This window comes from Cydia amplana, chromosome 9 (genome assembly GCF_948474715.1).
Source record: "Cydia amplana chromosome 9, ilCydAmpl1.1, whole genome shotgun sequence".
In the NCBI taxonomy this organism is placed as follows: domain Eukaryota; kingdom Metazoa; phylum Arthropoda; class Insecta; order Lepidoptera; family Tortricidae; genus Cydia; species Cydia amplana.
The window spans coordinates 8,166,481-8,191,570 of NC_086077.1; the positions used below are offsets into that span (position 1 = coordinate 8,166,481).

A 25,090-nucleotide genomic window follows, 5' to 3' on the forward strand; every position below is an offset into this window, starting at 1 on the left:
AAATATGGAAATCATGTCACGAGTGGCATGACCTGATATTTTATCGAGTCACAAACGCATCTGCAGGCGCAGCGTGGTTCCATTTTTACCGCCTGTCACTATGCCCGTCACTTTTGCACTTACATACTTGTTAGAACGTGACAGGCATGGTGATAAGCGATAAAAATGCAACCGTTCTACCGCCGCTGATTAATTTATTTGACATATATAAACAATATATTATGTAAGTATAATTTTATGTTGAAAATGAGTCCGAGTGCCATTATGTATTTATTACTAGCTTTAGTAAACTATCATAAAGTTTGAGTTAATACTAATATTGATTGCACCCTTATGTTGTCTTCAATAAATAAATGAATTGGAAAACAAAACTATAAATCTAAGTAAAGAGAATATCTAAACAGCAACATGCAAACATTTGTTGGTACCTAATGCGATTGCCGAGGTTGACTTTACGTTTTAATGTAACGTTTTCGGAAGTCCATTAATTAGTTAAATAAACAAATGTAAATAATTAGTTGATTTAAATGGAACCCGCATATTTGCCATGTATGTAAAAAAATAAGATCCGATTGACATAGTATAGTTGTTTATAAACATCCTAACTGGTCCAGCTGTCTTTGAAAACAATGTGATAAAACTTTTAATTTTTACCCGTACCTAATACAATTCGTAGTTAACAATCTGTTAACAAATGGATTAGTAGGTACGTACTTAACTTTAAAAGAATTGCAGTTCTTTTACAACCAACCATTAAGGCAACGTCGTTGTTTAACTTTAATATATGGTTTAGCATATGAGTACGTCAAAATTAGGTGATAGAAAAAAATTCGCGGCGCGACAAGCAGGCCTTGGTACCTGCAAGGTGAAGCTGAAAGCCCGCGCGGTCGGGCCGCCCACCGAGCGGCCTTCGTCAGTTCCACCGTAGCTGCCGAGGCGTCCCGTCGCGCGCCCCCATCTTGCCGCTTGTTCGTTCAACCGTACAGTGCGCAACTTTAACATGGTCAACAACTCGCCGAAATTATACGACAAAAGTGACTAATGAGTTCTACGGAACGCCGAACAAAACGCTTAGACTTCGGATCTGAAAATTGCAATGGTGTTTGTGAAATGTGATTAATTACTAACTATTCGTAAGTTTTCATTTACTACAAAATTTCCTCTTTTTAAATAACATATTAAATGATAAATAGCTTTTGCAGGAGTTATATATTTATACGATTTATGTACCTACATAGATTAAGGACGCGTTTTAATTTTTAGTCATTTTAATGAAGTGTTTAAAAATTCAAGGTGGGTGATCCGAACCCTGAATAGATAATTGCTTTTCTGAAACCTTTGTGCTCACAGTTTAAAATACAATATAGATAAAATTTCAATATACTCTTTCACAAATTCATGAGCCGAATACTGATGTATGATAATTTTCTTATTCATTGACAAAGTTTCGTTGTTACCGTATGGAGATAAATGTATGCCATATTTAAATATGACAAAGAAGTCGGATAAAAAGTTTACTGGTGTATGTTGTGCATAAAAAACAAATGTTTTATGAAATCACTCTAAAATTGCAAAAGTTAGTTTTGTTAACATAAAAGGTGTCCGAAGAAAATGAAATAATATTTTCCTCATTTATGTTTAGTTTATAACATCATCATGCAGTAAGCAAATTTATAAAAAAAAAAACAGTTTAGGTATAGTCGTTTTTCTACATATGACATTTCTACTTACCTACAACTCTAAAGATTTAAGGTTGGCAGTTAGAGTTGATTCATCATAAAGCTATTAGCTTATCCTTTTGATAAAAGGAATGAAATTTCCGAGTACCTAATTCTCACAGGAGTTTAGCACGTGCAAATCCGGCGTTTTCTAAGTAGCTCTATTTTATGAGAAGGTGCGAAGTCGGGAAGCCCTTAAGAGTCAATCCACGCAGCGGTTTTACGTAGGGTTGACAGCCATGCGTTGGTTGCATAAAAATGAACGGGATTGTTTCGCTAAAGAAGCCGACATCATCACGTATACTATGAACATGTCAGGTGATCAATTTATAGATGTAGGCACTATAACAGGCGTATTATAATGTAAATAAGAGGATGTGAATCAGATCAGATCCATATCTAATTCACTGAGAAATTCAATAAGCCTGTGAGTATTAAATACATCTAAATATTTTGCTTGCATTATCACGACACCGGAGGCGCACGCGCTACTACAAACCAATTCAACATGTGCAACATACATATAAAAAAAAATATATATATTTTAGCCCGTCATATATATTCGCACTCATCGAACATGTCAAAATTTGCATTTACCTATACATCACTGACTGACTGCCGTATAGATAAGAAATCTATTCTAGGTGCTTACTCAAATGCATTTTTGACTGTCATCAGTACGATTTAGCCGACGAGTTGGTTAGATAGTGCCACCCATATTTAAATACCTAGTATTCAAGAAGCATTTTGAAAGTTTATTGGTTATTTTAGCAGGCCAATTCGAGTTTTACAGCCATATTCGAACTTTAAGATACGTATATATTAGATATGGATCCATATCGTTTCTATATCTAAAGTTCGAATATGGCTGAACTAACAGTTTTATAACAACTAACAATTTTAACTGTTTCTGATATGGTACTGATCGATGATAGGTGAGTGTCAAAAGTGACATTTCTTCAACCAAACACGTCATACACGTATGCGCATCGCTAACGTCGATAAGTGTAACAAAATTAAGTTTAAGTATATTGTTTTTTTTTTAATATGAGGGGGTTTCTGTTGCCCAGTATTTATCCGTATCGTGGCTTAGATACCTACTAAGGTAATAATCAGGATGTGTTGTTAAAAATAGGTAGAGGATTAAACGTAGCAATATTTCATACATCCTTTGCTTACTCTGCATCATAAAACAAAACTGAAATAGGTATTGTTGCAGCTTACCAGAGGAGCATGGAGCATTTTACAACAATGTTGCTACTATAACTTTTCAGTAGAAGTGCTTAGAAAGTTTGGTAGCATTAAAATGATTTTCAAGTTAACAATGTAGGTAAGCCGGAATATCGAATGTAATGACATGAAATTGCACTTTACAGAAAGCTATTTAACACTTCTATTAAGTAATTATATTCGTACAAAGTTTAATGTTAAAGTAGCGAGTTTAAGCATCGATATCCCTAATACAAGACGGTTTATAAAAAACCTTAATCTGAAAATCTCCGCGGAAGTTTTGCAACTCTTATTAGGCGCCGCTTCAGTTGCTTTAAAATAATTTCTCACTTTCCTCATCGTGAGCACTTCGTTACGGTTTCATTCATGTTTTAATTTCTTTCTCCAGATCGTTTATTTTTAAGTCTTTTTAGCATTCCGCTCCTAATGCGTCAATTACCACAAATAAAATTCAGTAATTATCACTTTTTACAATTAAGAAAGAATAGAATAGAGTCGGCGCGCGCGGCGATAATCAGATTTCTTTTATGCACGAAAAACGGATTTTGCTTTATGCATACAAAATGCTTTTATTTAGAGTTTTCGAATGCTCCGCTCGTTTGGCACCATTCGGAGATATATTAATTTCATCCAACGATAATCGATATATGCTGATGAGTTTTTCAGGACAGGACTCAATCAATTAAAAAAACAGTTAAGTGTCAATCCGAATCGTGCACCGCGGGTTCCGTGCAAACTTGACTATGTAATACTTACAGTTCGGTTCCCAATCCTCTAACAAAGAGATAAAACTGTACTGAGGGAAAAACTTAACTTTGCCGTTTGAAACATTGACATATGTAGCGGTTAATAGGTAAATTTACCAACTAGGGAGTGCGCCCGGTACAGCATTTCCTATTAAAAAAAAAAGCCTTTATTACCATGTAACTACATAGTTAAAACATACTTAAACACATGAAATAAATTCAATTTAAACAGTTATATAACAATTAAATAGTTATAGTTTTTTGTAAGTGAGTGTCACATGGCCCCAGTTAGGGTAAAGGCCTTCTCCATCAGTTTCCATTGCTTCCTGTCCTGCGCTTTCAAGATCCAGTCTCTACCAGCTTTCTTTTGAATTTCGTCTATCCAGCGTTCTTTTGGCTTCCCTCTGCTCCTCTTACCAGTGGGGCCCATCCACTCGGTTACCCGTTTCGTCCATCTTTGGTCTGTGATTCGCGCTACGTGTCCCGCCCATCGCCATTTTAATTGTAGTGCGTGTTGTCCGGCGTCTATCAGTTTGGTTTTTCTGCGGATATCTTCACTTCTATATCTGTCTGTAAGTTTAACACCAAGGATGCTTCGCTCCATAGCGCGCTGGCAAGAGCGTATTTTTGTTTTAGTTCTCTTTTGGAAGATCCAAGTTTGTGCTCCATATGACAGACAAGGTAGCAAGCACGAATCTATTACCTTCTTTTTGAGCTTTAGGGGAAGTTTAGATTTTAAAATCTACAGCATTTCCTATTACCAACTGCAAATAATTTTATAATCGCAAAAAAGTAATTTTAAATTTACATATTCATATTTAAAAGTCTGCGGTGTTTTACATTGTTTCGCACATTCACAAGATTTTTTTATTCAGCGCGAGTGTGCCACTTGAAAAAAATATAAGGTTATTCTATGATTCTATTTGATATCAGATTAAGTCTTTATTCCAGTTTGACCGAATCGAAGTTTTGCGTTATGATTCTAAAATCCTTACATCTTTCGGACTAAAATCTGGCCTACATCTCAAAGTCAACGGCCTGCAGAACCTCGTGGCCGGAGAATCTTCCGAGTGCATTATACGCTATCCCAAAGGATCCTCCGTTTGTACACAAGTGGGCTTCAGCCGGCGATGTTTGAGCTCCTCCGTTGCCGTGCAAGATTTAGTGGAGCCCAGTAGGTAAAACAGCTGCAGCGGCTAGAGAGTATTGCATTGTTTGTGCTACCAAGACGGCATATCATACGTGTAACTTTTGTGGTTTGCTTTAAACTGGTTACTATTAATGCTGGAACAATGTTTAAATTGCATGGTTAAACCTTAGTCAAAATACCTAAAACAACGAGACTAAACCAGTAAATTTTAATATACCTAAATTACCTATCGACATACGCAGTATACGCACTCAGTCCATTTATGAGATCTTTATATGCCAAACCATATGTGTTTTTGAAAGATTTTAACTTAGATATTAAATACAGCCTCATATTTTTCATTCTCTTCAAAGCAAAAGTAACTTAAAAAGTAATTTGCCTTCATAAAATATAAATCGGTCTAGACGTTCTTTTTAAACACGGGGAAAAGTCTTTAATGTTGAAATGATTAATCTTTCTTTTCTTGAGTTAGTAATCTCAAGCCGTACCTACATGCCGTTGTTAGCTATTTTGGAACTACCCAGATGTTGCATTTTAATTTATCCATTACGTTGCCGTCCGTTGTCAAAGTGGCGAGTTTATTCCGTCCTATTATTGATTTGTTATTTGGTAAACAACTTCTTATTTTTAGGATGGCATTGCAAATCTTGTGACATGCTCCTAAATAATAACATTTGAACAGCCCTCTAATAGAATACATATAATATAAAAATAGTTTGAGGTTTCAATTGTCTTTTTCTAAAGCTAAAATAACTTTATTCTACTGTAGCTAGTTTTAGTGAAAACGCGTTTTCGCTTGATAAAACTAGTTTTCCGTATTGCCTGAGTGAAAACGAATTCTCTCTAGTTAAAACTAAGTCTACAGATAAAACTAGTTTGATATTGCAGTTAAAACTAGTTTTGTGCCTTGACTAACTAGGAAAATCGCGTTTTAACTAAAAACGGTATTTAAGGTAACATAGTTATATTATTACATAATTATACTTTTGACACGTAGTCTCATCCTCCAAATACTATTATTTATGCTGACTCTACACATTTTAAGTCGATCATCTTTGAGGTTCATATTTGATTTGAACGTTCGATATGATTAATAGTTCTCACTGGTTTACAATTACACCCAGGTTTTAGGTTTCAGAACAATTGTATCGACTTACGGTAAATCATTCAGTTTATGCCCTACTAATATACTTTTGCGTAAATACATCGTTATATAAAATATTTTTAATTTGTAAGTGAATTCCAAATTTATGGAATGCTACTTAATTAATGTACCTAAAGTCTATTTTTTATTCGGTAGACTAAAATTACATTTCATAGTATAAAATAACACAATACATGATGTTCATACTATGAAATGTCATTTTAGTCTACCGAATAAAAAAATAGACTTTAAATATTGACATTTACCCAAAATGAATAGGAGTCTTTTGTAAACGATTGAAACAAATGTATGTAAATTAGATAAAATGTATCTTTACATTTGTTCTCAGAAGCTCCATAAGTCTATGATATATTTGACCTCACTTCGAACTGTAATCTAAAGTTATAAGTTGTATGTGTTTATGTTACCGTAAAACCCCATTTCTAGTGAAAACGCGTTTTCCCCAGTTAAACCTAGTTTTCCGTATGGCCTCAATAAAACGACTTTTTAATAGTTAAATCTAGTTTTCTGTAAAGCATCGGCATCGGTATTTTTGTACATAACTAGTTTTCGAAAAGTGACAAATAATGACAACTAGATTGTTCAAATATTTTATTTCAATAAACTAGTGTGAAAACTAGTTTTGACTAGACGGTACACAATACAAAAAAGCTTTTACATCTAGGTACATGTACATTATAAAAATATATTCGCTAGGTGCACGACTGGTGCTGCCCTCATTTTGGCGGCCTTTCTACGTTAAATCTTATGGAGTAAAATTAGTTCAAGCGGCTGCCGCTAGTACTAATGGCGGACATTCCATAAGATTACCTGTGTTTGTGACGATCAGCGCCACTTCCCCCTCCACCGACTTCGCACCTTGCCAATAAAGTCGGTTCTGGTTTGTTCACGGTTATCCCGACACGCTCCTCCTCGCTTGGCTCAGCATCGCGTCGCTCCTATTTTTTAACTCTGAAATTAATTTTAAATAATTAGTGAAGACTAGTTTTCACCAAACCACTTTTAGAAAACTAATTTTGACTGCAAATCGTAGTCTAAGCTAGTTTTCAACAGGGGGATACGGAAAACTAGTTTTAACCAGGGAAAACGCGTATCACTTACAACGGATTTTTACGGTAACATATATATAAATAAAAGCGCCCGATAGAGGGACTTTAAGTTATAACGATGGTGAAGTTGGAGCGTGAGATTCTGCCAAAGAAGCCAGCTAGATCGATCGTTCGTAGTGTAAGTTAAGATTTTAACGTAGTGTAGGGCGTCACAATAGATAGTAACTTCGTGCCCGCTTTTGATAGAAGTTCGCTCCAGAGACGTGTTTAATTAGGTTAGGTGAAAGCGGAACCTTGTCTCAGCTCGGTTAGCAAGACGATATGTCACAAATAGTTATGTAGGTACCTACCATTATCCTAGGTGAGCTACAACTGAGTGAACAGTTTCAACATGGCCACACATTGTGATGGGACTCATTTTTAACTTTAAATATAAGGTTCCTAATTCAATCGCGCATGTGAGTTCTCGCATTTTCGAAATGTGCCTCAAGGAGTATAGAAAATTATGTATGTACCTTTTATTGAACAAAAACTTGTTTAGCCGTTAGTTTACGCAAAAATCATCCCTTCTATTTAAATGAAATATGTAAATGAAACACTGAGTAATTTCTATGAAAAGTGAAGAGAATATTAGGTACTTATCTCCTTTTGAGTCGAAGCTTTTTGGTTGTGGTTATGGAAAACTATATGCTTGGTCCAATACGTATGTGGCTGGTTTTGTGACTAAATAAGTAGGTATGTAGGTAAATAAAATAAAAGCGGCCAAGTGCGAGTCGGACTCGCCCATGAAGGGTTCCGTATTTAGGCGATTTATGACGTATAAAAAAAACTACTTACTAGATCTCGTTCAAACCAATTTTCGGTGGAAGTTTACATGGTAATGTACATCATATATATTTTTTTAGTTTTATCATTCTCTTATTTTAGAAGTCACAGGGGGGGGGGGGGGGACACACATTTTACCACTTTGGAAGTGTCTCTCGCGCAAACTATTCAGTTTAGAAAAAAATGATATTAGAAACCTCAATATCATTTTTGAAGACCTATCCATAGATACCCCACACGTATGGGTTTGATAAAAAAAAATTTTTTTGAGTTTCAGTTCGAAGTATGGGGAACCCCAAAAATTTATTGTTTTTTTTCTATTTTTGTGTGAAAATCTTAATGCGGTTCACAGAATACATCTACTTACCAAGTTTCAACAGTATAGTTCTTATAGTTTCGGAGAAAAGAGGCTGTGACATACGGACGGACAGACAGACGGACAGACAGACAGACAGACATGACGAATCTATAAGGGTTCCGTTTTTTGCCATTTGGCTACGGAACCCTAAAAAGTACGGCTGTAGGTGAGTACATTCATAGTGAACAAGAACAGGATGGAGTTTAAGTTTCAGAATTTCTAAACGGAGTCGTCGAAAATTTCATGACCTGTCAAATTTTACGATCACATTTACCTTTAAGGGTTGAAGTGAATGTTTTTGTCAGAGCATAAACGAGTTTTGTTTATCACGGGTCTGTGTAATAAATTTGGGACCGTCATGATTAGACACAAATTAATTGTTATTCCATTAAATTGTACCACCTGGTGTGTATCTACCTATAGTAAATTACTTGTAACATATGAGTATATGAGTAATATTTAATCTATGCTCACAGCGCAACTCAGAAATTTATTTTCGGCCACTCGCGACGTGAAATCGCAAAAATTGTAGGGTAGTCGAGCCTAAAGAGCACTAAGTAAGGCGCTGTTTTATTGAAATATACCTATATATGAACATTTTGGAAGCTTAACTTGTTTTGTCAAATTCGTATTAAATTACGTTTAAAGTGTTATTTTTTTCAACACTCGTAGAAATGACATCGGGACGGCTCTGAAAGCTTCTTAGTTTGTGTATCTATTGCACTTTAGGATTAGGTACGTCCTTAAAGTACTGAAACCGTCACCGAGAGCGTGCAGACATTCTCAAGTAGGTGAATAGTTTGGGTCTATGTGACGGCTGTGATGCTTATGGGCACATTAGGAGTAGATTCCGTTCTCATCTCCATCCGTATAATAAGAAGGCGCGCCGCAATAGCCGCTGCCGTAACGTAATTCAAAGCGCGACTCGGCGGGTGCAGCCGCATTTTTCCGCCGCCAACCTCTCTGGCTCCACTCCAATCTTTATTTTCTCGACTACTATAAAGCACCTTCACAAAGCGTAAATAACGCAACAACTTTTGCTGTCAAATGAATTCTCTTTGAGATTTCGCGCGTGAAAATGAAATTTTGTTATTTTTTATGCGTTCATTGAAAGCGTGTCATGTAATTTAGTACATGCGGGATGCTGTTTGAGCAATTAGGAGATGATTTCGTACGTGTTCGAGTTTGCCGGCTCCTAGTTAATAGGTATGCATGCAACGTTCTAATTTCGTGACTGGGTTTAAATCAGTCGCTTCCATTTTACAAAAAGGTATAGATGGTACCAGTGGCGAAGCGTCAAACATACCTGTTGGGCATGGACTCAGAATGGCTTGAGTAATTAATCATCATGTCCTTAAAAATCAAAATAAGTATTATTGAAATACATTATCGTACTTTACTACTACTCGTATTCGTAACTGAGATACCTAACAAAAAATCAATTAGGTACAGTCGCCATCAGATATAACGGAGCTGCCAAGGTGCTCAAAAATATCTGAAAACGCACTCTAGCTATAGCCTAGACAATAGAGGCGTGTTAACATATTTGTGAGCACCTCGGCTGTTCCTATATGTGTGATGGCGACTGTACATGTTAAAGCCTAGTAGGTTCGTGTTCTTCTCTCTCAGTGAGCGTAAGGGCACAGAATAAGTAATAGTATTATCTACGAGGGGTATTCAAAATATTCTCGGTATGAGAATGAAAACAAACAAGTACGAAAAGTTTGATATTTTTATTTTTCAATATACTCCCCCCCCCTATGTTCATACACTTAAAAGATCGATCAATTATTTTTTTTAATCCCTCGTAAAAATATTTTTTATCTTTCGTGTAAAAATGCTCCTCCACTGCCGCCTTCAATGCTTCATCGTCAGAAAATTTATTTCCACGCAGATCCTTTTTAAGATTGGGGAGCAAAAAGAAGTCGCTGGGGGCTAAGTCCGGACTATACGGTGGGTGAGTAACAGTTTGAAACCCACGTTCAACAATAGCTGCCTTGGCAATATGAGCAGTATGGACGGGGGCGTTGTCATGCAGAAGCAGAATACCTTTGGTTAACTTTCCTCGCCTCTTTTCTTTAATTACATCCTTTAATTGACGTAGAATGTTAGCGTAGTACTGTCCTGTGATATTTACACCTTTTTCTTTATAATCGATTAGTAATACTCCTTCACAATCCCAAAATATCGTGGCCATGACCTTGCCAGCTGAAGGGATGACCTTCAACTTCTTGGGATGAGCTGAACCCTTAATGTGCCACTGCATGGACTCTTGTTTACTCTCTGGGTCATAATGATGAACCCAGGTTTCATCTCCAGTAACTATTCTTTGCAGCACCTCATCAGGATTTTCACCGCACAGGTCAATAAAATCGGAACAACAAGCTACACGCATGTCTTTTTGAAGCCGAGTCAGCATTCGCGGAACCCATCTTGCACTTACTTTTGACATATTAAGATGGTCATGTATAATATCATGTACGGTACCAATAGAGAGATTGGTTACTTGTGCTATAGATTTTACCTTCACTCGACCATCTTCCAATATAAGTTTTTCCACTTTATCAATATTTTCTTGTGAAGTAGCTACTACAGGCCGGCCAGGTCTAGGGTCATCTTCAATACTCTCCCTTCCGCGTTTAAACTCGCTTGACCACTTTTGAATGGTAGATAAAGAAGGAGCAGACTTACGGTAAACACAATCCATTTCCTCTTTTATGGTTTTTTGATTTTTACCCTGTTTTGTCAAGAATTTTATCACGCATCGATGTTCTAATTTAGTTAACATTGTCAATTCGCACAGGATGTTCATGTTTGTTCAGCAATTGCAGAAAAACAAAAGACTATCTCGGTTCGAATTATACTTTTTTTTAATGTCAATGAATAAACCTTAGCGGCCAGTAACGAAAGAAATTTTAGAAGAGGTCGTAAGATATCAATACCGAGAATATTTTGAACGCCCCTCGTATTAAGTAATAGTATTGAATCGCGTCCAAAGTTAAATAGATTTCTATGAATCCATTTTATATAGGTAGTTTTTAGCAAACTTACTAAATAGTTACTAATTAATTATTCAATCTATAATGACATGTATATTTTCGCTTCGAAAAATCCTACCACAATGCTGATTAAAGACTAATTAGTGAACGTTAGACCGCGCTAGAGGCTCACGAGTAAGTTTGGATTTTCTACCTAACAATTTAATTCATGCATAAGTTGAGACTAGAGCAAACTACAGTTTTAAGTTGAGGCGGTCACGTGGTTAATATTAAATGCTGACCTTTGCGCCCTTGTGTCCTCTTCGGTTTGTGTCCCTAATTAATGAGGCTGAGAACATGGCCACGTGCCCGACACTAACAGCCTGTATTACTTGAACAGCCGTTAATAATTTATGAAGCACTTTAATATTCCACTAGCTGTATCTATAGTAGAGATGCCACGAATATTCGGCAACTATTCGGTATTCGGCCTATTCGGCCACTTTGCCGATCACTTTGCATATCTCTTACACCTACCCAAAAAGATAAATAACACAATAAAAATAACCACAGACCACTAAATTTAATGTTTAAAATGTTTTCTTAGAAAGTTGTTAAATACGAAGACTGTTTTTTGAGCATTTCTTGGTTACTAATAATTTTATTTTTATCATGGGTTCGATTTTATCGACTCTGACTACATTCAATAGTTCTGAGTAACAAAAATTAAATCTTAGCAAACGTTGTCTTGCCTTCTTGGCGAATAGTTTTCATAATAAATGTGACTCAAAATTTACAAATGTTATGCCGAATATTCGGTATTCGGCCAAAACCACTATTCGGGGCATCTCTAATCTATAGGTATTTACGTATGTCTGTACCTACCCTAAATATTGTTTGCAACATATTTATTACGTTAATTAGGTGTCAACTTTCTGAAAGTTTTGAAGTTGTGAAATTGTGTTTGTAGTTGACGAGTATAGACTTTATGTCGAACTCAGTTTTAATATAGTTAGTAATAGCTTTTATAAGTTTTGCGGAGTTTATGAAATAAATAATTTGAGTTAAATACCTACCTAAGTTTTTCTTGTTAAGCCATGTTTACATGAATGGCGATGCTTTTTGGCTATAGATTTATAAAAAGTATTTAAAATTAGTGGGCATTATTTTATCGAACCCACCTCAAATTTAAAACAAAAATTTATTTATCTCTTCCCAAATTACCTTAACTATACAAGATGGAGGATATTAAGACAATTCGCGGTCACTAAACTTATCGCATACGACAAAATACGTATTTTTGACTTGATTCGCACTATCAGTAGTATAGAATAATAACTTCCATCAAGGTATAGAAATTGTCTGTGGCTCGTGAAGTAAATAACTTCAAAGAAATGCGCAACAAAGGAAGTGTTGTAACCAACGAACGTACCCTGTCGTAATACTCGTAACACAAGAATATCAGAGTACAATACATTATGTTGTTTTATCTCGTATCCAGGGGTTCTCGACACAATCTAAAATAACGAGACGCTATGTCAGCCGTAATATACCACAAACGCAGGTTCTGTTTCTGCTAAAAATGTGCTAAGAAAGCCCTGTAATTTTACAACATTTTATTTTATATTTGCGGCTCTATTTATTTATTTTAGTATTTCTAGTCTAAAGAAAATAAGAATTACATCTTTTTATATCGGGCTCATGCTGATTTACTTACGTCATACTGAAAGTTCATATAATTGTAAAAACTATATAGTAGATATGTAACATATATAGGATTCCTTTTCTTAATTCAGTCTGATGACAATGCATACAAATATTCATTACGATAGGATCATGAATCCTGTAAAATAGGTACTTTTCACACACCCATTCCCGGTCCTACCCGATTAGGGAGTGCTCCCGGTACTGGTTTTCTATACAAATACAGTACCGGAACCGGGAATTTCCCGGTTCTCGCCATACAAACTCAGTACCGGGAGCATTCCCTATACCCGATCCATTTTTCCTCAGGCACTTTTTGTATGAACATTTGGGCCTTGTAGGGTATCTGTTTAAATTCTTGTTTTATGACGTAAACATTCGTAAATTGATTAAACCTAATACCCAAAAAAACGCACGAGAACTGGGTCATTGTCGACATAAACTTGTTGTCGACTGAGGGCACACTAAGCAACAACCAAATTAGGTGTAATTGGGTACTTTCCTCTACTTAAAATCTAGACACGCGGCAGCGTGTCCAGCCAAGTTCAAAGAAAAAGGAACTGGCGACGCAGCAACCGTGTGTAATATTACACGAACCATTTCGAGCTACTTTTGACCCCTTCACAACTTGAAACCTACTTAACCTACACACATGAAATTTGGCACATGTATTTAAGTCCCTTAGCTTGTCCAAAATACACAATTTCATAAACATAGCTCAAACAGTTATTGATAAATTAACGTTTAAAAACCGGCATTTTTGTGACTGACTGACATATAGATCAAAAACCTAACCCACTTCCAGATGACCTAGAAACTTGAAATTTGGCATCAAGGTAGACTATTAGGTGTATATAGAGGGAAAAATGTGAAAACTGGAAATGATTGATATTTTGATGGAAAAAAAATTAATACTTATAGACCAAAAACCTAACCCACTTCTAGATGACTTAGAAACTTGATATTTGGCATCAAGGTAGAATATTAGGTGCATATAGAGGGAAAAATCTGAAAACTGGAAATTATTGATATTTCGATGGAAAAATAATAATTAATACTTATAGACCAAAAACCTAACCCACTTCTAGATCACTTAGAAACTTGATATTTGACATCAAGGTAGAATATTAGGTGCATATAGAGGGAAAATCTGAAAACTGGAAATTATTGATATTTCGATGGAAAAAAAATTGATACTTTTAGACTAAAAACCTAACCCACTTCTAGATCACTTAGAAACTTGATATTTGGCATCAAGGTAGACTATTAGGTGCATATAGAGGGAAAAATCTGAAAACTGGAAATTATTGATATTTCGACGGAAAAAAAATAATTAATACTTACCTATAGACCAAAAACCTAACTCACTTCTAGATCACTTAGAAACTTGATATTTGGCATCAAGGTAGACTATTAGGTGCATATAGAGGGAAAAATCTGAAAACTGGAAATTATTGATATTTCGATGGAAAAAAAATAATTAATACTTATAGACCAAAAACCTAACCCACTTCTAGATGACTTAGAAACTTGATATTTGGCATCAAGGTAGACTATTAGGTGCATATAGAGGGAAAAATCTGAAAACTGGAAATGATTGATAATTCGATGGAAAAAATAATTAATACTTAATGTAGACCAAAAACTTAACCCACTTCTAGATCACTTAGAAACTTGATATTTGGCATGAAGGTAGACTATAAGGCGTATACAAAAGAAAAAATGTGAAAACAGAAACTTTTTGACAATTAACCGCGCGTTAGCGAGGGTCTCCTTTTCAGCTTAGGCAAACTGCTTTCATGATGAATACTATAGTAATTTCTGTACAAAAAGTAATGATATCCCAACAAAAACATAAATGTGAAATGAGAGCCAAGTTCAATATTGAGAATATGTGTCGTTGTTGACTCGCCGACAAAAGAATTGAGATCTATATGGGTGCCAAGTTCTGTGCTGTGTAGAAAATCCTGAAATTATAAAGGATTTGTCTTGGCTAGTTTTTACGTATACCTAGGCATATAGGTAATATATATTTTTCTGTTAGTTTTTCAAAAACTTGGTTTGTTGTTAAAAAGTAGCCAAGACAAATCCTTTATAATTTCAGGATTTTCTACACAACACAGAACTTGGCACCCATATAGATCTCAATTCTTTTGTCGGCGAGTCAACAACGACACATTTCTCAATTTTGAACTTGGCTGTCATTTCACATTTATGTTTTTGTTGGGATATATTATTTCACACCGTGCACGAAATAAAGCACCAGATAATTATTAGAAAAACATAGATAGCAGTTATTTTTAAAGACAATTTCTATTTAATAAATCGGATGAAAGTATAAAAAGTAGGTGAGTTGACTGTAACGTCACTACACACGTTTTCATATAAATTCCATATTAGCAAATCGTATTGATAGTTCTAAAAAAGAAGCTGATTTGACTAGTAGGAAAGTAGTCAATTATAAAAAAGATCTCACCAAATAAGTAGTCCAAGTAAGCCTTAAGAAAAATAAAAATAAGGGATAGGCACTATTGTTTTCTTAGCACTTATTCACCCGGCACTTCAACTATGCGAAGGTACGGCGCATGCCCTTATTTCAATTTGTTTAACCCTTGAGGGAGAAGGCGTGAGCGGTATCCTTTTGCTTAAAAATACGATAACGCTAGATCCCTTTGAGATATTGAGATCAAATTTACTCCGTCGTGCATTAAGGATTTCCATCAACCGAGACGTGCACTCTGTTTGCTACTTAGTTACATGCAACTTATATGAAACATTTAAAATTTCCTTTAAGTAATAGATATTTATATTTATTTTCTCAATTCCAAATTATATAGAACAATTGAGGCCTGAACCTGCCTGAACTAAGTGGTAGAACGTAGAAGTGTTTGTAAATAAAGTGTGAATAAAACTCGTTCCGTTAGCGATCATTGATCGCCGCTAGTGAAGTATAGGTTCTCCAGAATACGCTATTTTAAAGACGAATCAAATAATCTGCCTACCTACTTTTTATGAAAAGTCAAAATGTAATCTATAGGGTGTCGGTTTCAGTATGGATACGGATCCAAGGAAGGCCAACGATAGAGGACCTAATATTTAGGTAAGAACTATGTACCTACCGACTTGACCCACCTGTTCAGCAAAAATTAATGGTGACGAAGAAATCATCAACTTTGTATTCCTGGTGAACTGTACCCTAACCTCATTTTTGTAACTTGATTAAATTAAAAGTAGGTATGAATTTAAGTCAAGTACATAGGTACATAGGTACTAGGTACATAGGTAGGGCATAGGCCCTAACAAAATAATAAGAGGCCAAAACATAATTTACTAACCAGATTTGACTGAAAACTGTTCTGAATGGTGGAAATCAATGTATGGAGCCAAAATTCGATGACTTTTCTGAAACCATCATTTTTTGCTGAATACACGTGAGGGTAAATCTGTAACTCTATCATGAGCCTTCCATTAGGTACAAATAATTATATTAACGATAATTTTTAATGCAAAAATCACGGACAAATGTCTCGGATCCAACCATATCAGTGAATGCGTCGTATATGTACGAGTACATAGTTTTGCAAGCTTCGTTGCGTAACTTTTTATTGGCTACCTAGGCAGTCCGGTGAATGTTAGGATATGGTCTAGAATATAAATGATGGTGTAGTGATGACAGCATGTGTTTGCAGTGATGGTGTTGGGCGATGCGTGCGTGCGCGCGCTACACGGGGCCACGCTGCTGGCGCTGCTGGTGGGTCCGCTGGCGGCGCCGCGCCCGGAGCCGTGCGCGGGCAGCCCGCTATGCTCCTGCCGCGACAAGCACATGTCCTGCATCGCGGTGCCGCTTCACCGCTTCCCAGGTACACGCTTAAATAGGAATAGATCTAAAGAACCAACATTATAATTACTAATATGCTATAATATTAAAATGTAATTAATTAACATATAAAATGTACTATTTTAGGTAACAATAGAGAAATGAATGAATTAATTAATAAAATTTGGCAAACTCTGAAGAGACCGCAGATTGTGTTACCTCTAGTTTTAAGATTGTGATTTGTATCGTTTCTTTTATTGAGGTGTGCAATAAAGAGTATTGTATGGTAGGTTTTGTTTTATAATAACTTAAGAAACGATACTTATTAAAATTATATTTAATCTTATTATTTGAACCTCTACCACCACGAAAAACAACATAAAGTTGAGCTCGTGGGCCGAAACCAATAACCGGACGTTGTGAAAATGAAATGAATGGGTTTATGCGCGCAGTCATGATACTATACAAGATAATTAAACTGGCGCATTACGTATGTAATTTGAGGGTGCTATTTATTCATTTCTCTCCGTATTATATGTAGGTATGTATTCAAAGCAAATTGTTTCGAACTAGTACCTATTTACTAATCATGTACATAATATGTATTCACGATATATGTACGTTTACATAGGCAATGCCATAAAGAAATAAGTAAGCTATTAAGTATGTCGTTGTTCATAAACACGCTACAAGCCTCAATGATCTATTTATCGTTTGTCTTATTCTGTCATTTTAACTTATCTATGTGTAAGAAAGGGATAAAACAAAAACATACATTAACTACTTAATGGACATTTGGCCATATACTGCTGTTACTTATCCGGTGTTTCGTACAATAATGTGTTTATCACTTACCTACTATATAATTCCTTTTCAGAATGGCCTCAGATAGAGTTACAACACTTGGATATAAGCATGTCTAATCTGGAAGTCCTATCAGAAAGCGCACTGGATGGCCTAAAACTTCAAACCCTAGTATTAGTAGCAAACAAATTACATAACATCGAACCACATGCATTTAGGTATGGATATATGGTTTCCTCATCGGATTGGCTACTTTTAAAAGTATTTCAAAAGTATACTAAAGATATTTTAACAACTGAACTTGCTTCTTTCCAGTTCCATGGCTGTTACACTTGCCTCTTTAGATCTCGGATACAACGATTTCACAGAAATACCGCAACAAGGCTTGAAAGATTTAAAAGTTTTAAATTGGCTGAATCTGCAGAAGTAAGTCCGAGCATTTAGATAGACGTTCCATTAAATCTTTCTTCGTAGCGGGTAGTACATTGAAGTATAAAATTTGTTTTAGCAACAACATAGCACATGTCGATCCTGAAATTCGATGGCATCATTTAGAAGACACATTGACGAGTTTATCCCTGAGTAACAACCAAGTGCGCGCGCTGCCAGCGCGCGCGCTGAGCGCGCTGCGGCGCCTGCTGCAGCTGGACCTCGAGGGCAACCTGCTGCGCTCCATCAGCCCCGACTCCTTACCTCCCTCCCTAACCCTCATCAAGCTCTCCAATAACTTTTTACACAAATTCTCCTGTGATTTAGTTTATAATCTCCCTAGGCTACAAGGTATACAATTACGACATAATTTTATTAACTTTGACCACAATTCCACTTGTTCGAACAACAAAACCAAAAGAATAGAGAAACTAGACTTGAGTAATAATAAACTAAATGACTCTACCGATATACTTATACTCCAAGGAATCCAAATTAGGCAAATTATTTTAGATCTCAACGAACTAACAATAGTTCCTAAGTTCGTTTATGCTAAGAATCGTGTAGAGAGATTGTCTATATCGTACAATAACCTTAAATATATTTACAATGACGTATTTTTATCATTGAAAAACTCATTGGAGCACTTAGAAGTGGAGCACAACAAATTGTCCTATTTGCCGGACAGCCTGGCGCAGGTCGCGCGGCTCCGCCATTTATCTCTGGCGTACAACCAGTTGGAGGAGTCGCCGCCCCTCCCCGGCCGCCTCCAGACGCTTTCGCTGGCCGGCAACTTTTTAACTGCCATGCCCTCTTCGCTTCAAACACTCGAACCGGGTTCCATTCGTTACCTCGATTTAAGCTATAACAGGATATCTAATTTGATGCCCGACGAATTCCGGGACTGGGCTATTGCTCTAGCGACTATCAATTTGAGAGGAAACAGGATTGCACAGATTTATAAGAACGTTTTCCCTGCGAGTATGCCAGTAAAAGAAATTAATTTGAGTTTCAACGACTTGTACTACGTTCATCCGCAATCTTTTTCGAATGTTACTAGCTCCTTGCATGTTTTAGAGTCATCTTCCACGCTATTTAGTGGTTATTTTCCGTTCGAAATAGACGAGGGTCTAGTAAACCTTAGTTGGCTTTCTTTTGATAATAATGATTTTCATATACTGAGATTAACAGACATAGCGTTACTGCCGTATTTAAAGTATTTAAATCTAGACTATAACAGGATCGTAGACATAGTTATCGACGAAAGTCATCAAAATGTCACCTTAGCTCTAAACAGTATAAGAATTTCCTATAATTTTATAAGTTCAATACGAGGCCGAACATTTACGAATATGCCTGACTTGAGAAACTTAGATTTATCTTATAACCGAATCAATAACTTAACTAAGCACAGTTTCACCAACTTACCGAACTTGAGATATTTATCTCTGGCTGGGAACATAATCGATGCGATGGAGCCGGAAACCTTTGCTAATTTGCCGAAACTAGAAATATTAGAGCTCCAAGGTAATAACTTCACGTACTTTCCGCTTGATTCGTTTCTCAACGTTTCTCATGCCGATATTACGTTTACGTTAAATGTCAGCAGAAACAATATTAGAAGCATAGATGGCGATTCCACAGTCTCCGTAAATATATTCGACTGTTCACACAATGATTTGCATGAAGTGCCAAATAATATCTTCCTCGTATTTGAGTCCACAATACGACAAATTATTCTTTCGCATAATAAAATTATGCATATTTCGAGTGAAGCGTTTGGCCAAGCTGCTCATTTAGAGATACTAGATTTGCATAAGAACAATATAAACTCAATTAAAAGAAAGTCTTTTAGTGATTTGTTTTCGTTACAAATTTTAGATCTTTCTCATAATGTCATTTCCCAGCTAGCAGTGGAGCAATTTACCAATTTAAATAGATTAAGATACCTGAAAATGGACCATAATAACTTAAGACTCCTTCCTAGAGATGTATTTAAGAATACTATGATCGAACATCTAGATCTCAGTGTTAACGAGATCTCAATATTCCCAAGCACTGCTCTCTCTCAGATTGGCTTCACTCTCAGGTATCTCGATTTATCTTACAACCGAATAGAATATTTAGATAGCAACATATTTCGTAACACACAGTTTCTATTAAGTTTGAACTTAGGTCACAATTTACTTACAGTTTTATCCGATAACACTTTTTCCTGTCTCGGAGGTTTGAGTCAGCTCGACTTAAGCTTTAATTCCATAAAAGCAAACTTTAAAGAGTTGTTCCACAACCTCCCCAACTTACGGCATTTGAATCTTGCAAATATAAGTTTGAAATCAGTGCCTTATTTACCATTGACGAACTTAACCAGTCTCAATTTAACTTCAAATTTAATTAACAGCTTTAAGGAGACTGACGTTAAACGGCTAGTGAATCTTCGCCACTTAGACATTAGCCATAATCGTCTTACCTCTCTGGTGCCAAAGATGTGGTCGCACTTAAATAATTTAAATATTCTTGATATTTCATTTAACCCTATAATAAAAATCTCGCCAAGTAGTTTTAAATGGTTGAGTAACTTATCTCATTTAAATTTGAACGGTCTCAAGCATTTAGATATAGTTGACCAAGATTCCTTCCGCCCCTTAATGTCTTTACGGTCCCTGAGTATACAGACGTGGTCCACCATAAACCATTCCACTTTTCGAATCTCTAATATTACTTCGTCCCTTCCTTCCCTTTACAAGTTGATTATACACTGGGCTGATGATGTAATGGACAATCAGCTGCATGGAATTGACGCAAGAAATATTCGTTACTTGGAAATTCGAGGATCGAGGCTGCGTAAAATATCAGACGAAGCCTTCGAGCCATTTTCGAGCAGTCAAGAGATGTTTATTCGGATAACAGCCACCTCCCTGGCGAAGTTGCCAACGGCGCTGATGCGGCACCTCGGGCAGGTGCCTCAGCTGGGCCTCGACTTGAGCTATAACCAGCTCAACACACTAAATCCGGCCATTTTCTACCCGAACTTTACAAGCTGGAGTCATGTAGCGACTAAGCTGTTGTCAGGTAAGAGGTGGTAGAAGATTTAAGGTGATATTCGGATGGCAACTGCAGCTGCATTGCATGTTGCGGCATTCCTGCTGCGGCGGAGAAGCGGGCGCTGTCGTTGTCAATTTCCTTGATAAAATGAATGAGGTTGGTAGCCGTATTAATACTGTCTCGTTAAGAACGCACCAAAAGGAAATTGACGTGACAGCGTCCGCATTAAGGCAGCAACAGTAATGTTGCAACAGCAGCTGCAGTCATCATCCGAATTTCACCTTGATACTTGTATTTAAGTTTCCTAAGCATGTTTACTTAGTATGAAAACAACACTTGCTTCGCTTTAAGGCGTTTGGAAAACTAATATATCATTTTCGTGCACAATATGATTTAAATTTTAGACAATTTACTGCTTCGAAATGTGTAATTTAAGTTTAACTTTCACAAACGTACCTGCTATTGAATTTGAAGTTTGATTTACTTTGACTGTGGATAATTAATTCTGTTACCTACCAAATTCTGTTCGATATTACTTAGTCGCGACTTGAAAAAAATATTATTAAAATGTTACAGATTCTTTGTCGCAAACCTATTTCCGACTTTAATGCCAAGCTTATTTTGCTTGGAGAGATATAGATTATTCACAAAATTTTAATATTCGTGTCATGCAAAATGGATTCATGGAAGCGTATCTGGAAAAGAAATTGTAAACAAAGAGAGGGGAAAAGTGTCTCGAGTAAAAGTCGAAAATATTGACTGATATCTTTGAAACAAATGTATCCTTTTAGAGTTGCGTGGTCTAAAAGGAAAAACATGGGAATCTTTATAAGATCAGTCATGTGTCCGACCTTCTCCCTTTACCGCCCTGTTTTGTTTGATACGTATTGCTATACATACCCACATTCTCCGAATTTAAAAGCATGTTGTAAGTCAAACACGTTATGACGCGATTTTGGCACAAGTTTTATTATTCGATAGTGCTTATTAAGAAGTGTGACAACATGCGTTGCCTTTCAATAAATTCGATGGTATCCTAGTTTTTAGGAGCTTAAAAATATCTTATCGGGTAGCAATATGTAACTTAAACTATTACCTAGTAAGTAGGAAGTTATTCACCCTACTGATATTGATTACCTGCCACGGATGGTCCAAATCTACATATATATGTATATGGGTGTGTAGCAATTACAAACGTCACAAATTATGGTCAAAGTCTGGCACCCGCACATTACTGACAAAACGCATTATGGAAAACAAGGAAATTGCGATTTTGTTGGTGAAATATTGCATTTATGTAAATTGTTGCTATACAATTTTTTTTATTAAATGTAAGGAACATAATAGTACCATTCATTTTTTCTTATTTGGAAGTTAAAAAATATTTTATTTTTTGGAACTTTAAGGTCTTGTATTTTTATTTCTATTCCATATATAAGTATTTTAAGTTTTCAATTTATTGTGAATATCTGGGAGACCGAGCAAAGCTCGGAAAACATATAAAAACTCAAAAATCCGCGTTTTCCTCGAGATAAGACCAAGCTAGATCGATTTTTCGCCCCCGAAATATTATACATATAAATAAATAAATAAATAAATAAATAAATATACAAGAATTGCTCGTTTAAAGGTTAGGTTTATAGATAGATATATTGCTCATTTTATATCTATTTAATCAGATTTAGTTATAAAATTCAACATGTGTCAACAATCTTATTGTTTGTTGGCAGGCGGTTTGATTCTGACGGGTAACCCACTGCGTTGCGAGTGCGAGCTGGCGTGGCTGGGGGCGTGGCTGCGGCGATGGCTGCAGGAGAACGAGGCGGGTGCGGAGCTGCGACGAGCCGTGCGCGGCGCCACCTGCAAGGATCAGCTCGGCCGCCGCGTGCCGCTGCTGCAACTGCGCGCAGACGAGGCAGAGTGCCACGCCAGCGCTCTCTCCAGCGACGCGCAACCAAAATACACGCACGCATCCTTCATCCTCGCTTTACTCTGGACTCTCATCTTCAGATGATGGTGTCTTAACTAGTTATTATTGTAGATACTGTACATAGTTTTATCACAATTTTAATGATAAAGTTTGCATTTTGACAGACTGTAGTTCAATTAAAGTTTTGTAAGTACCACTATACGAATTAGCAGTAATTCTAGGTCAAGATGTAGATATTACAGTTTTATCTAAAATGTAGAATTTACTGGTTATTGTCAACGTTTATTAAATAAGAGTATAGTGATATAATTCCCGAAGGGTACTAGAATTGTTTTGTTACAGATTTGCAAAGAAGAGTTTTCTATTCCACTACCTACGTAAACTTAGCAACTTGATTTTGTATATCGAATGATTTGCAAGTTATTTAGTATTATATTTGCTACTATTATGTTTTTATCTTTGCCATGTTAGGAATTGTAAATATGTACAGAGTAAATATTTTTCCAAAATACACCGGTTTTTCCTTGTCTCGCCGATGGAAGCCAATCGGGGTGATTTGACAAAGGCGTCAGTTAGGCCTGACGCAAAATTCAAGAAATGTTTTATCACTCCCTTAATAAATTCACAAAACTCCGTTTGGCTAAAGTGGGGCTTTGTGCTTTCAACTGTATATTATGATTCTCATTGTGATTTTAGCCCCAGACGTTTCCCGGGCATCGTGCTTAATCCCCGTACCAGAGCTCAAAGCAAATTGCTTCGCTTTATTCTATTCCTGTCGATTTTGCTGTCGACTTTATTCGATACTAATATAGTTAGGTACGGGGGACCTCCTGTTTCCGAAAAGTAAATACCATCAAAATGGGCTTCAGCCAAGTAAATCAATTTTGTTTTAACAACTAATTCAATAATAGAACGATTTTGCAGCAATTACTTGTCCAAACTGCGCGCGTTGTAGTTTTACTGCTATATTAATAATACAAACTAACTTTTTCAGTTAGTAGTTCAGCTACAGGCATGAAAAATTAATATCAACATTGCAGGACTTTTAAAAATAGCATTTACTTACTTTAAAAAAGTAAACGTTTTTAATAAACTGTACGTACTTAATAGATAATATTACCTACCTACCTGAATGATTGCGTAGGTAGGTAGGTAGATGCCTCGGTGAAAACTAGTTTTAAATGGGATTTTTCAGTTTTTCCAAAGTACCTTGGTGAAACCACAGAAACCTATTTATTAACTAATTATTCAAAATATAATTTTAGTTAAACTGGTTTTGATTAGCGAAAACCACTGACTTAATATTAGAAAACGCTTTATTCTGCCAGCGTCGAAATAGGTGCGACGCCGAGAGTAGCGAGAAGGAGCGTGTTGGTTAATCACGATGAAAAAATACATTTTTGAAGTCCCTTTGCGAAAGCTATTAGTTTTGACACTTTTGACTGAAAAATCCCATTAAAAACTGGTTTTCCCCGATGGCTTTAAATTAGTTTTAACTATCTAGTGAAAACGTGTTTTCACTGAGGTGATATATTTACAAAACTAGTTTTATAATATTTAAAACTTTCGCGTTTTGAACACATATTAACATTAACTCACATTTATAGACGGGTCTAACGCGAAATTTATTCACATACCTTTATTTACCGACGTTTCGACACCGGTTTTACTGGTCATGGTCACGGCACTCACGGCTAACCGGCCGGTTCGAACCCTGAAAGACCTTTTTCACATTCGTTATAAAAACTGAGACGCTAGCTAGACTGGTATGGTGACCAAGTTTATTTTAGTAGTTACTGGGCAGGAGGCAGCTAACCTACTCTCAAGTGTATAGATGAGCTTTCAAAGCGCTTTCAGGCACTGCATAATTGCATATCGTACATGCTGGAACTAGATTCGTGTAGTTGTGCTCGTAATCTATCTTTGAGTGGGCTGAATGTTGTATCGAAGTAGACGTCGATTCAATGGGTGGCTTTATATTTGCGATCCATGGGTGTATAATAGTACCTACCTATGTGTTGATATCAAAAAGCTTAAATTCTAAATGTGTAGGTCTATTAACTCATAAGCATTGATGAACTATTTATATTTTTAAAGAAGCAAAATTACACATTACAGATTACACATTATATATCCCTTAGT

General features: G+C 36.2%; 1 protein-coding gene across 1 annotated transcript; it reads left to right on the plus strand.

The window, feature by feature from the left end:
- Positions 1–814: 814 nt before the first annotated feature.
- Positions 815–23,459, plus strand: LOC134651057 (chaoptin-like). Its single transcript, XM_063506040.1, has 6 exons — positions 815–1,133; positions 16,613–16,783; positions 17,618–17,762; positions 17,860–17,970; positions 18,053–21,045; positions 22,749–23,459. Exons 2-6 carry the CDS (start codon positions 16,615–16,617, stop codon positions 23,030–23,032), a joined length of 3,702 nt encoding a protein of 1,233 aa, XP_063362110.1. The 5' UTR covers positions 815–1,133; positions 16,613–16,614; the 3' UTR covers positions 23,033–23,459.
- Positions 23,460–25,090: the final 1,631 nt, after the last annotated feature.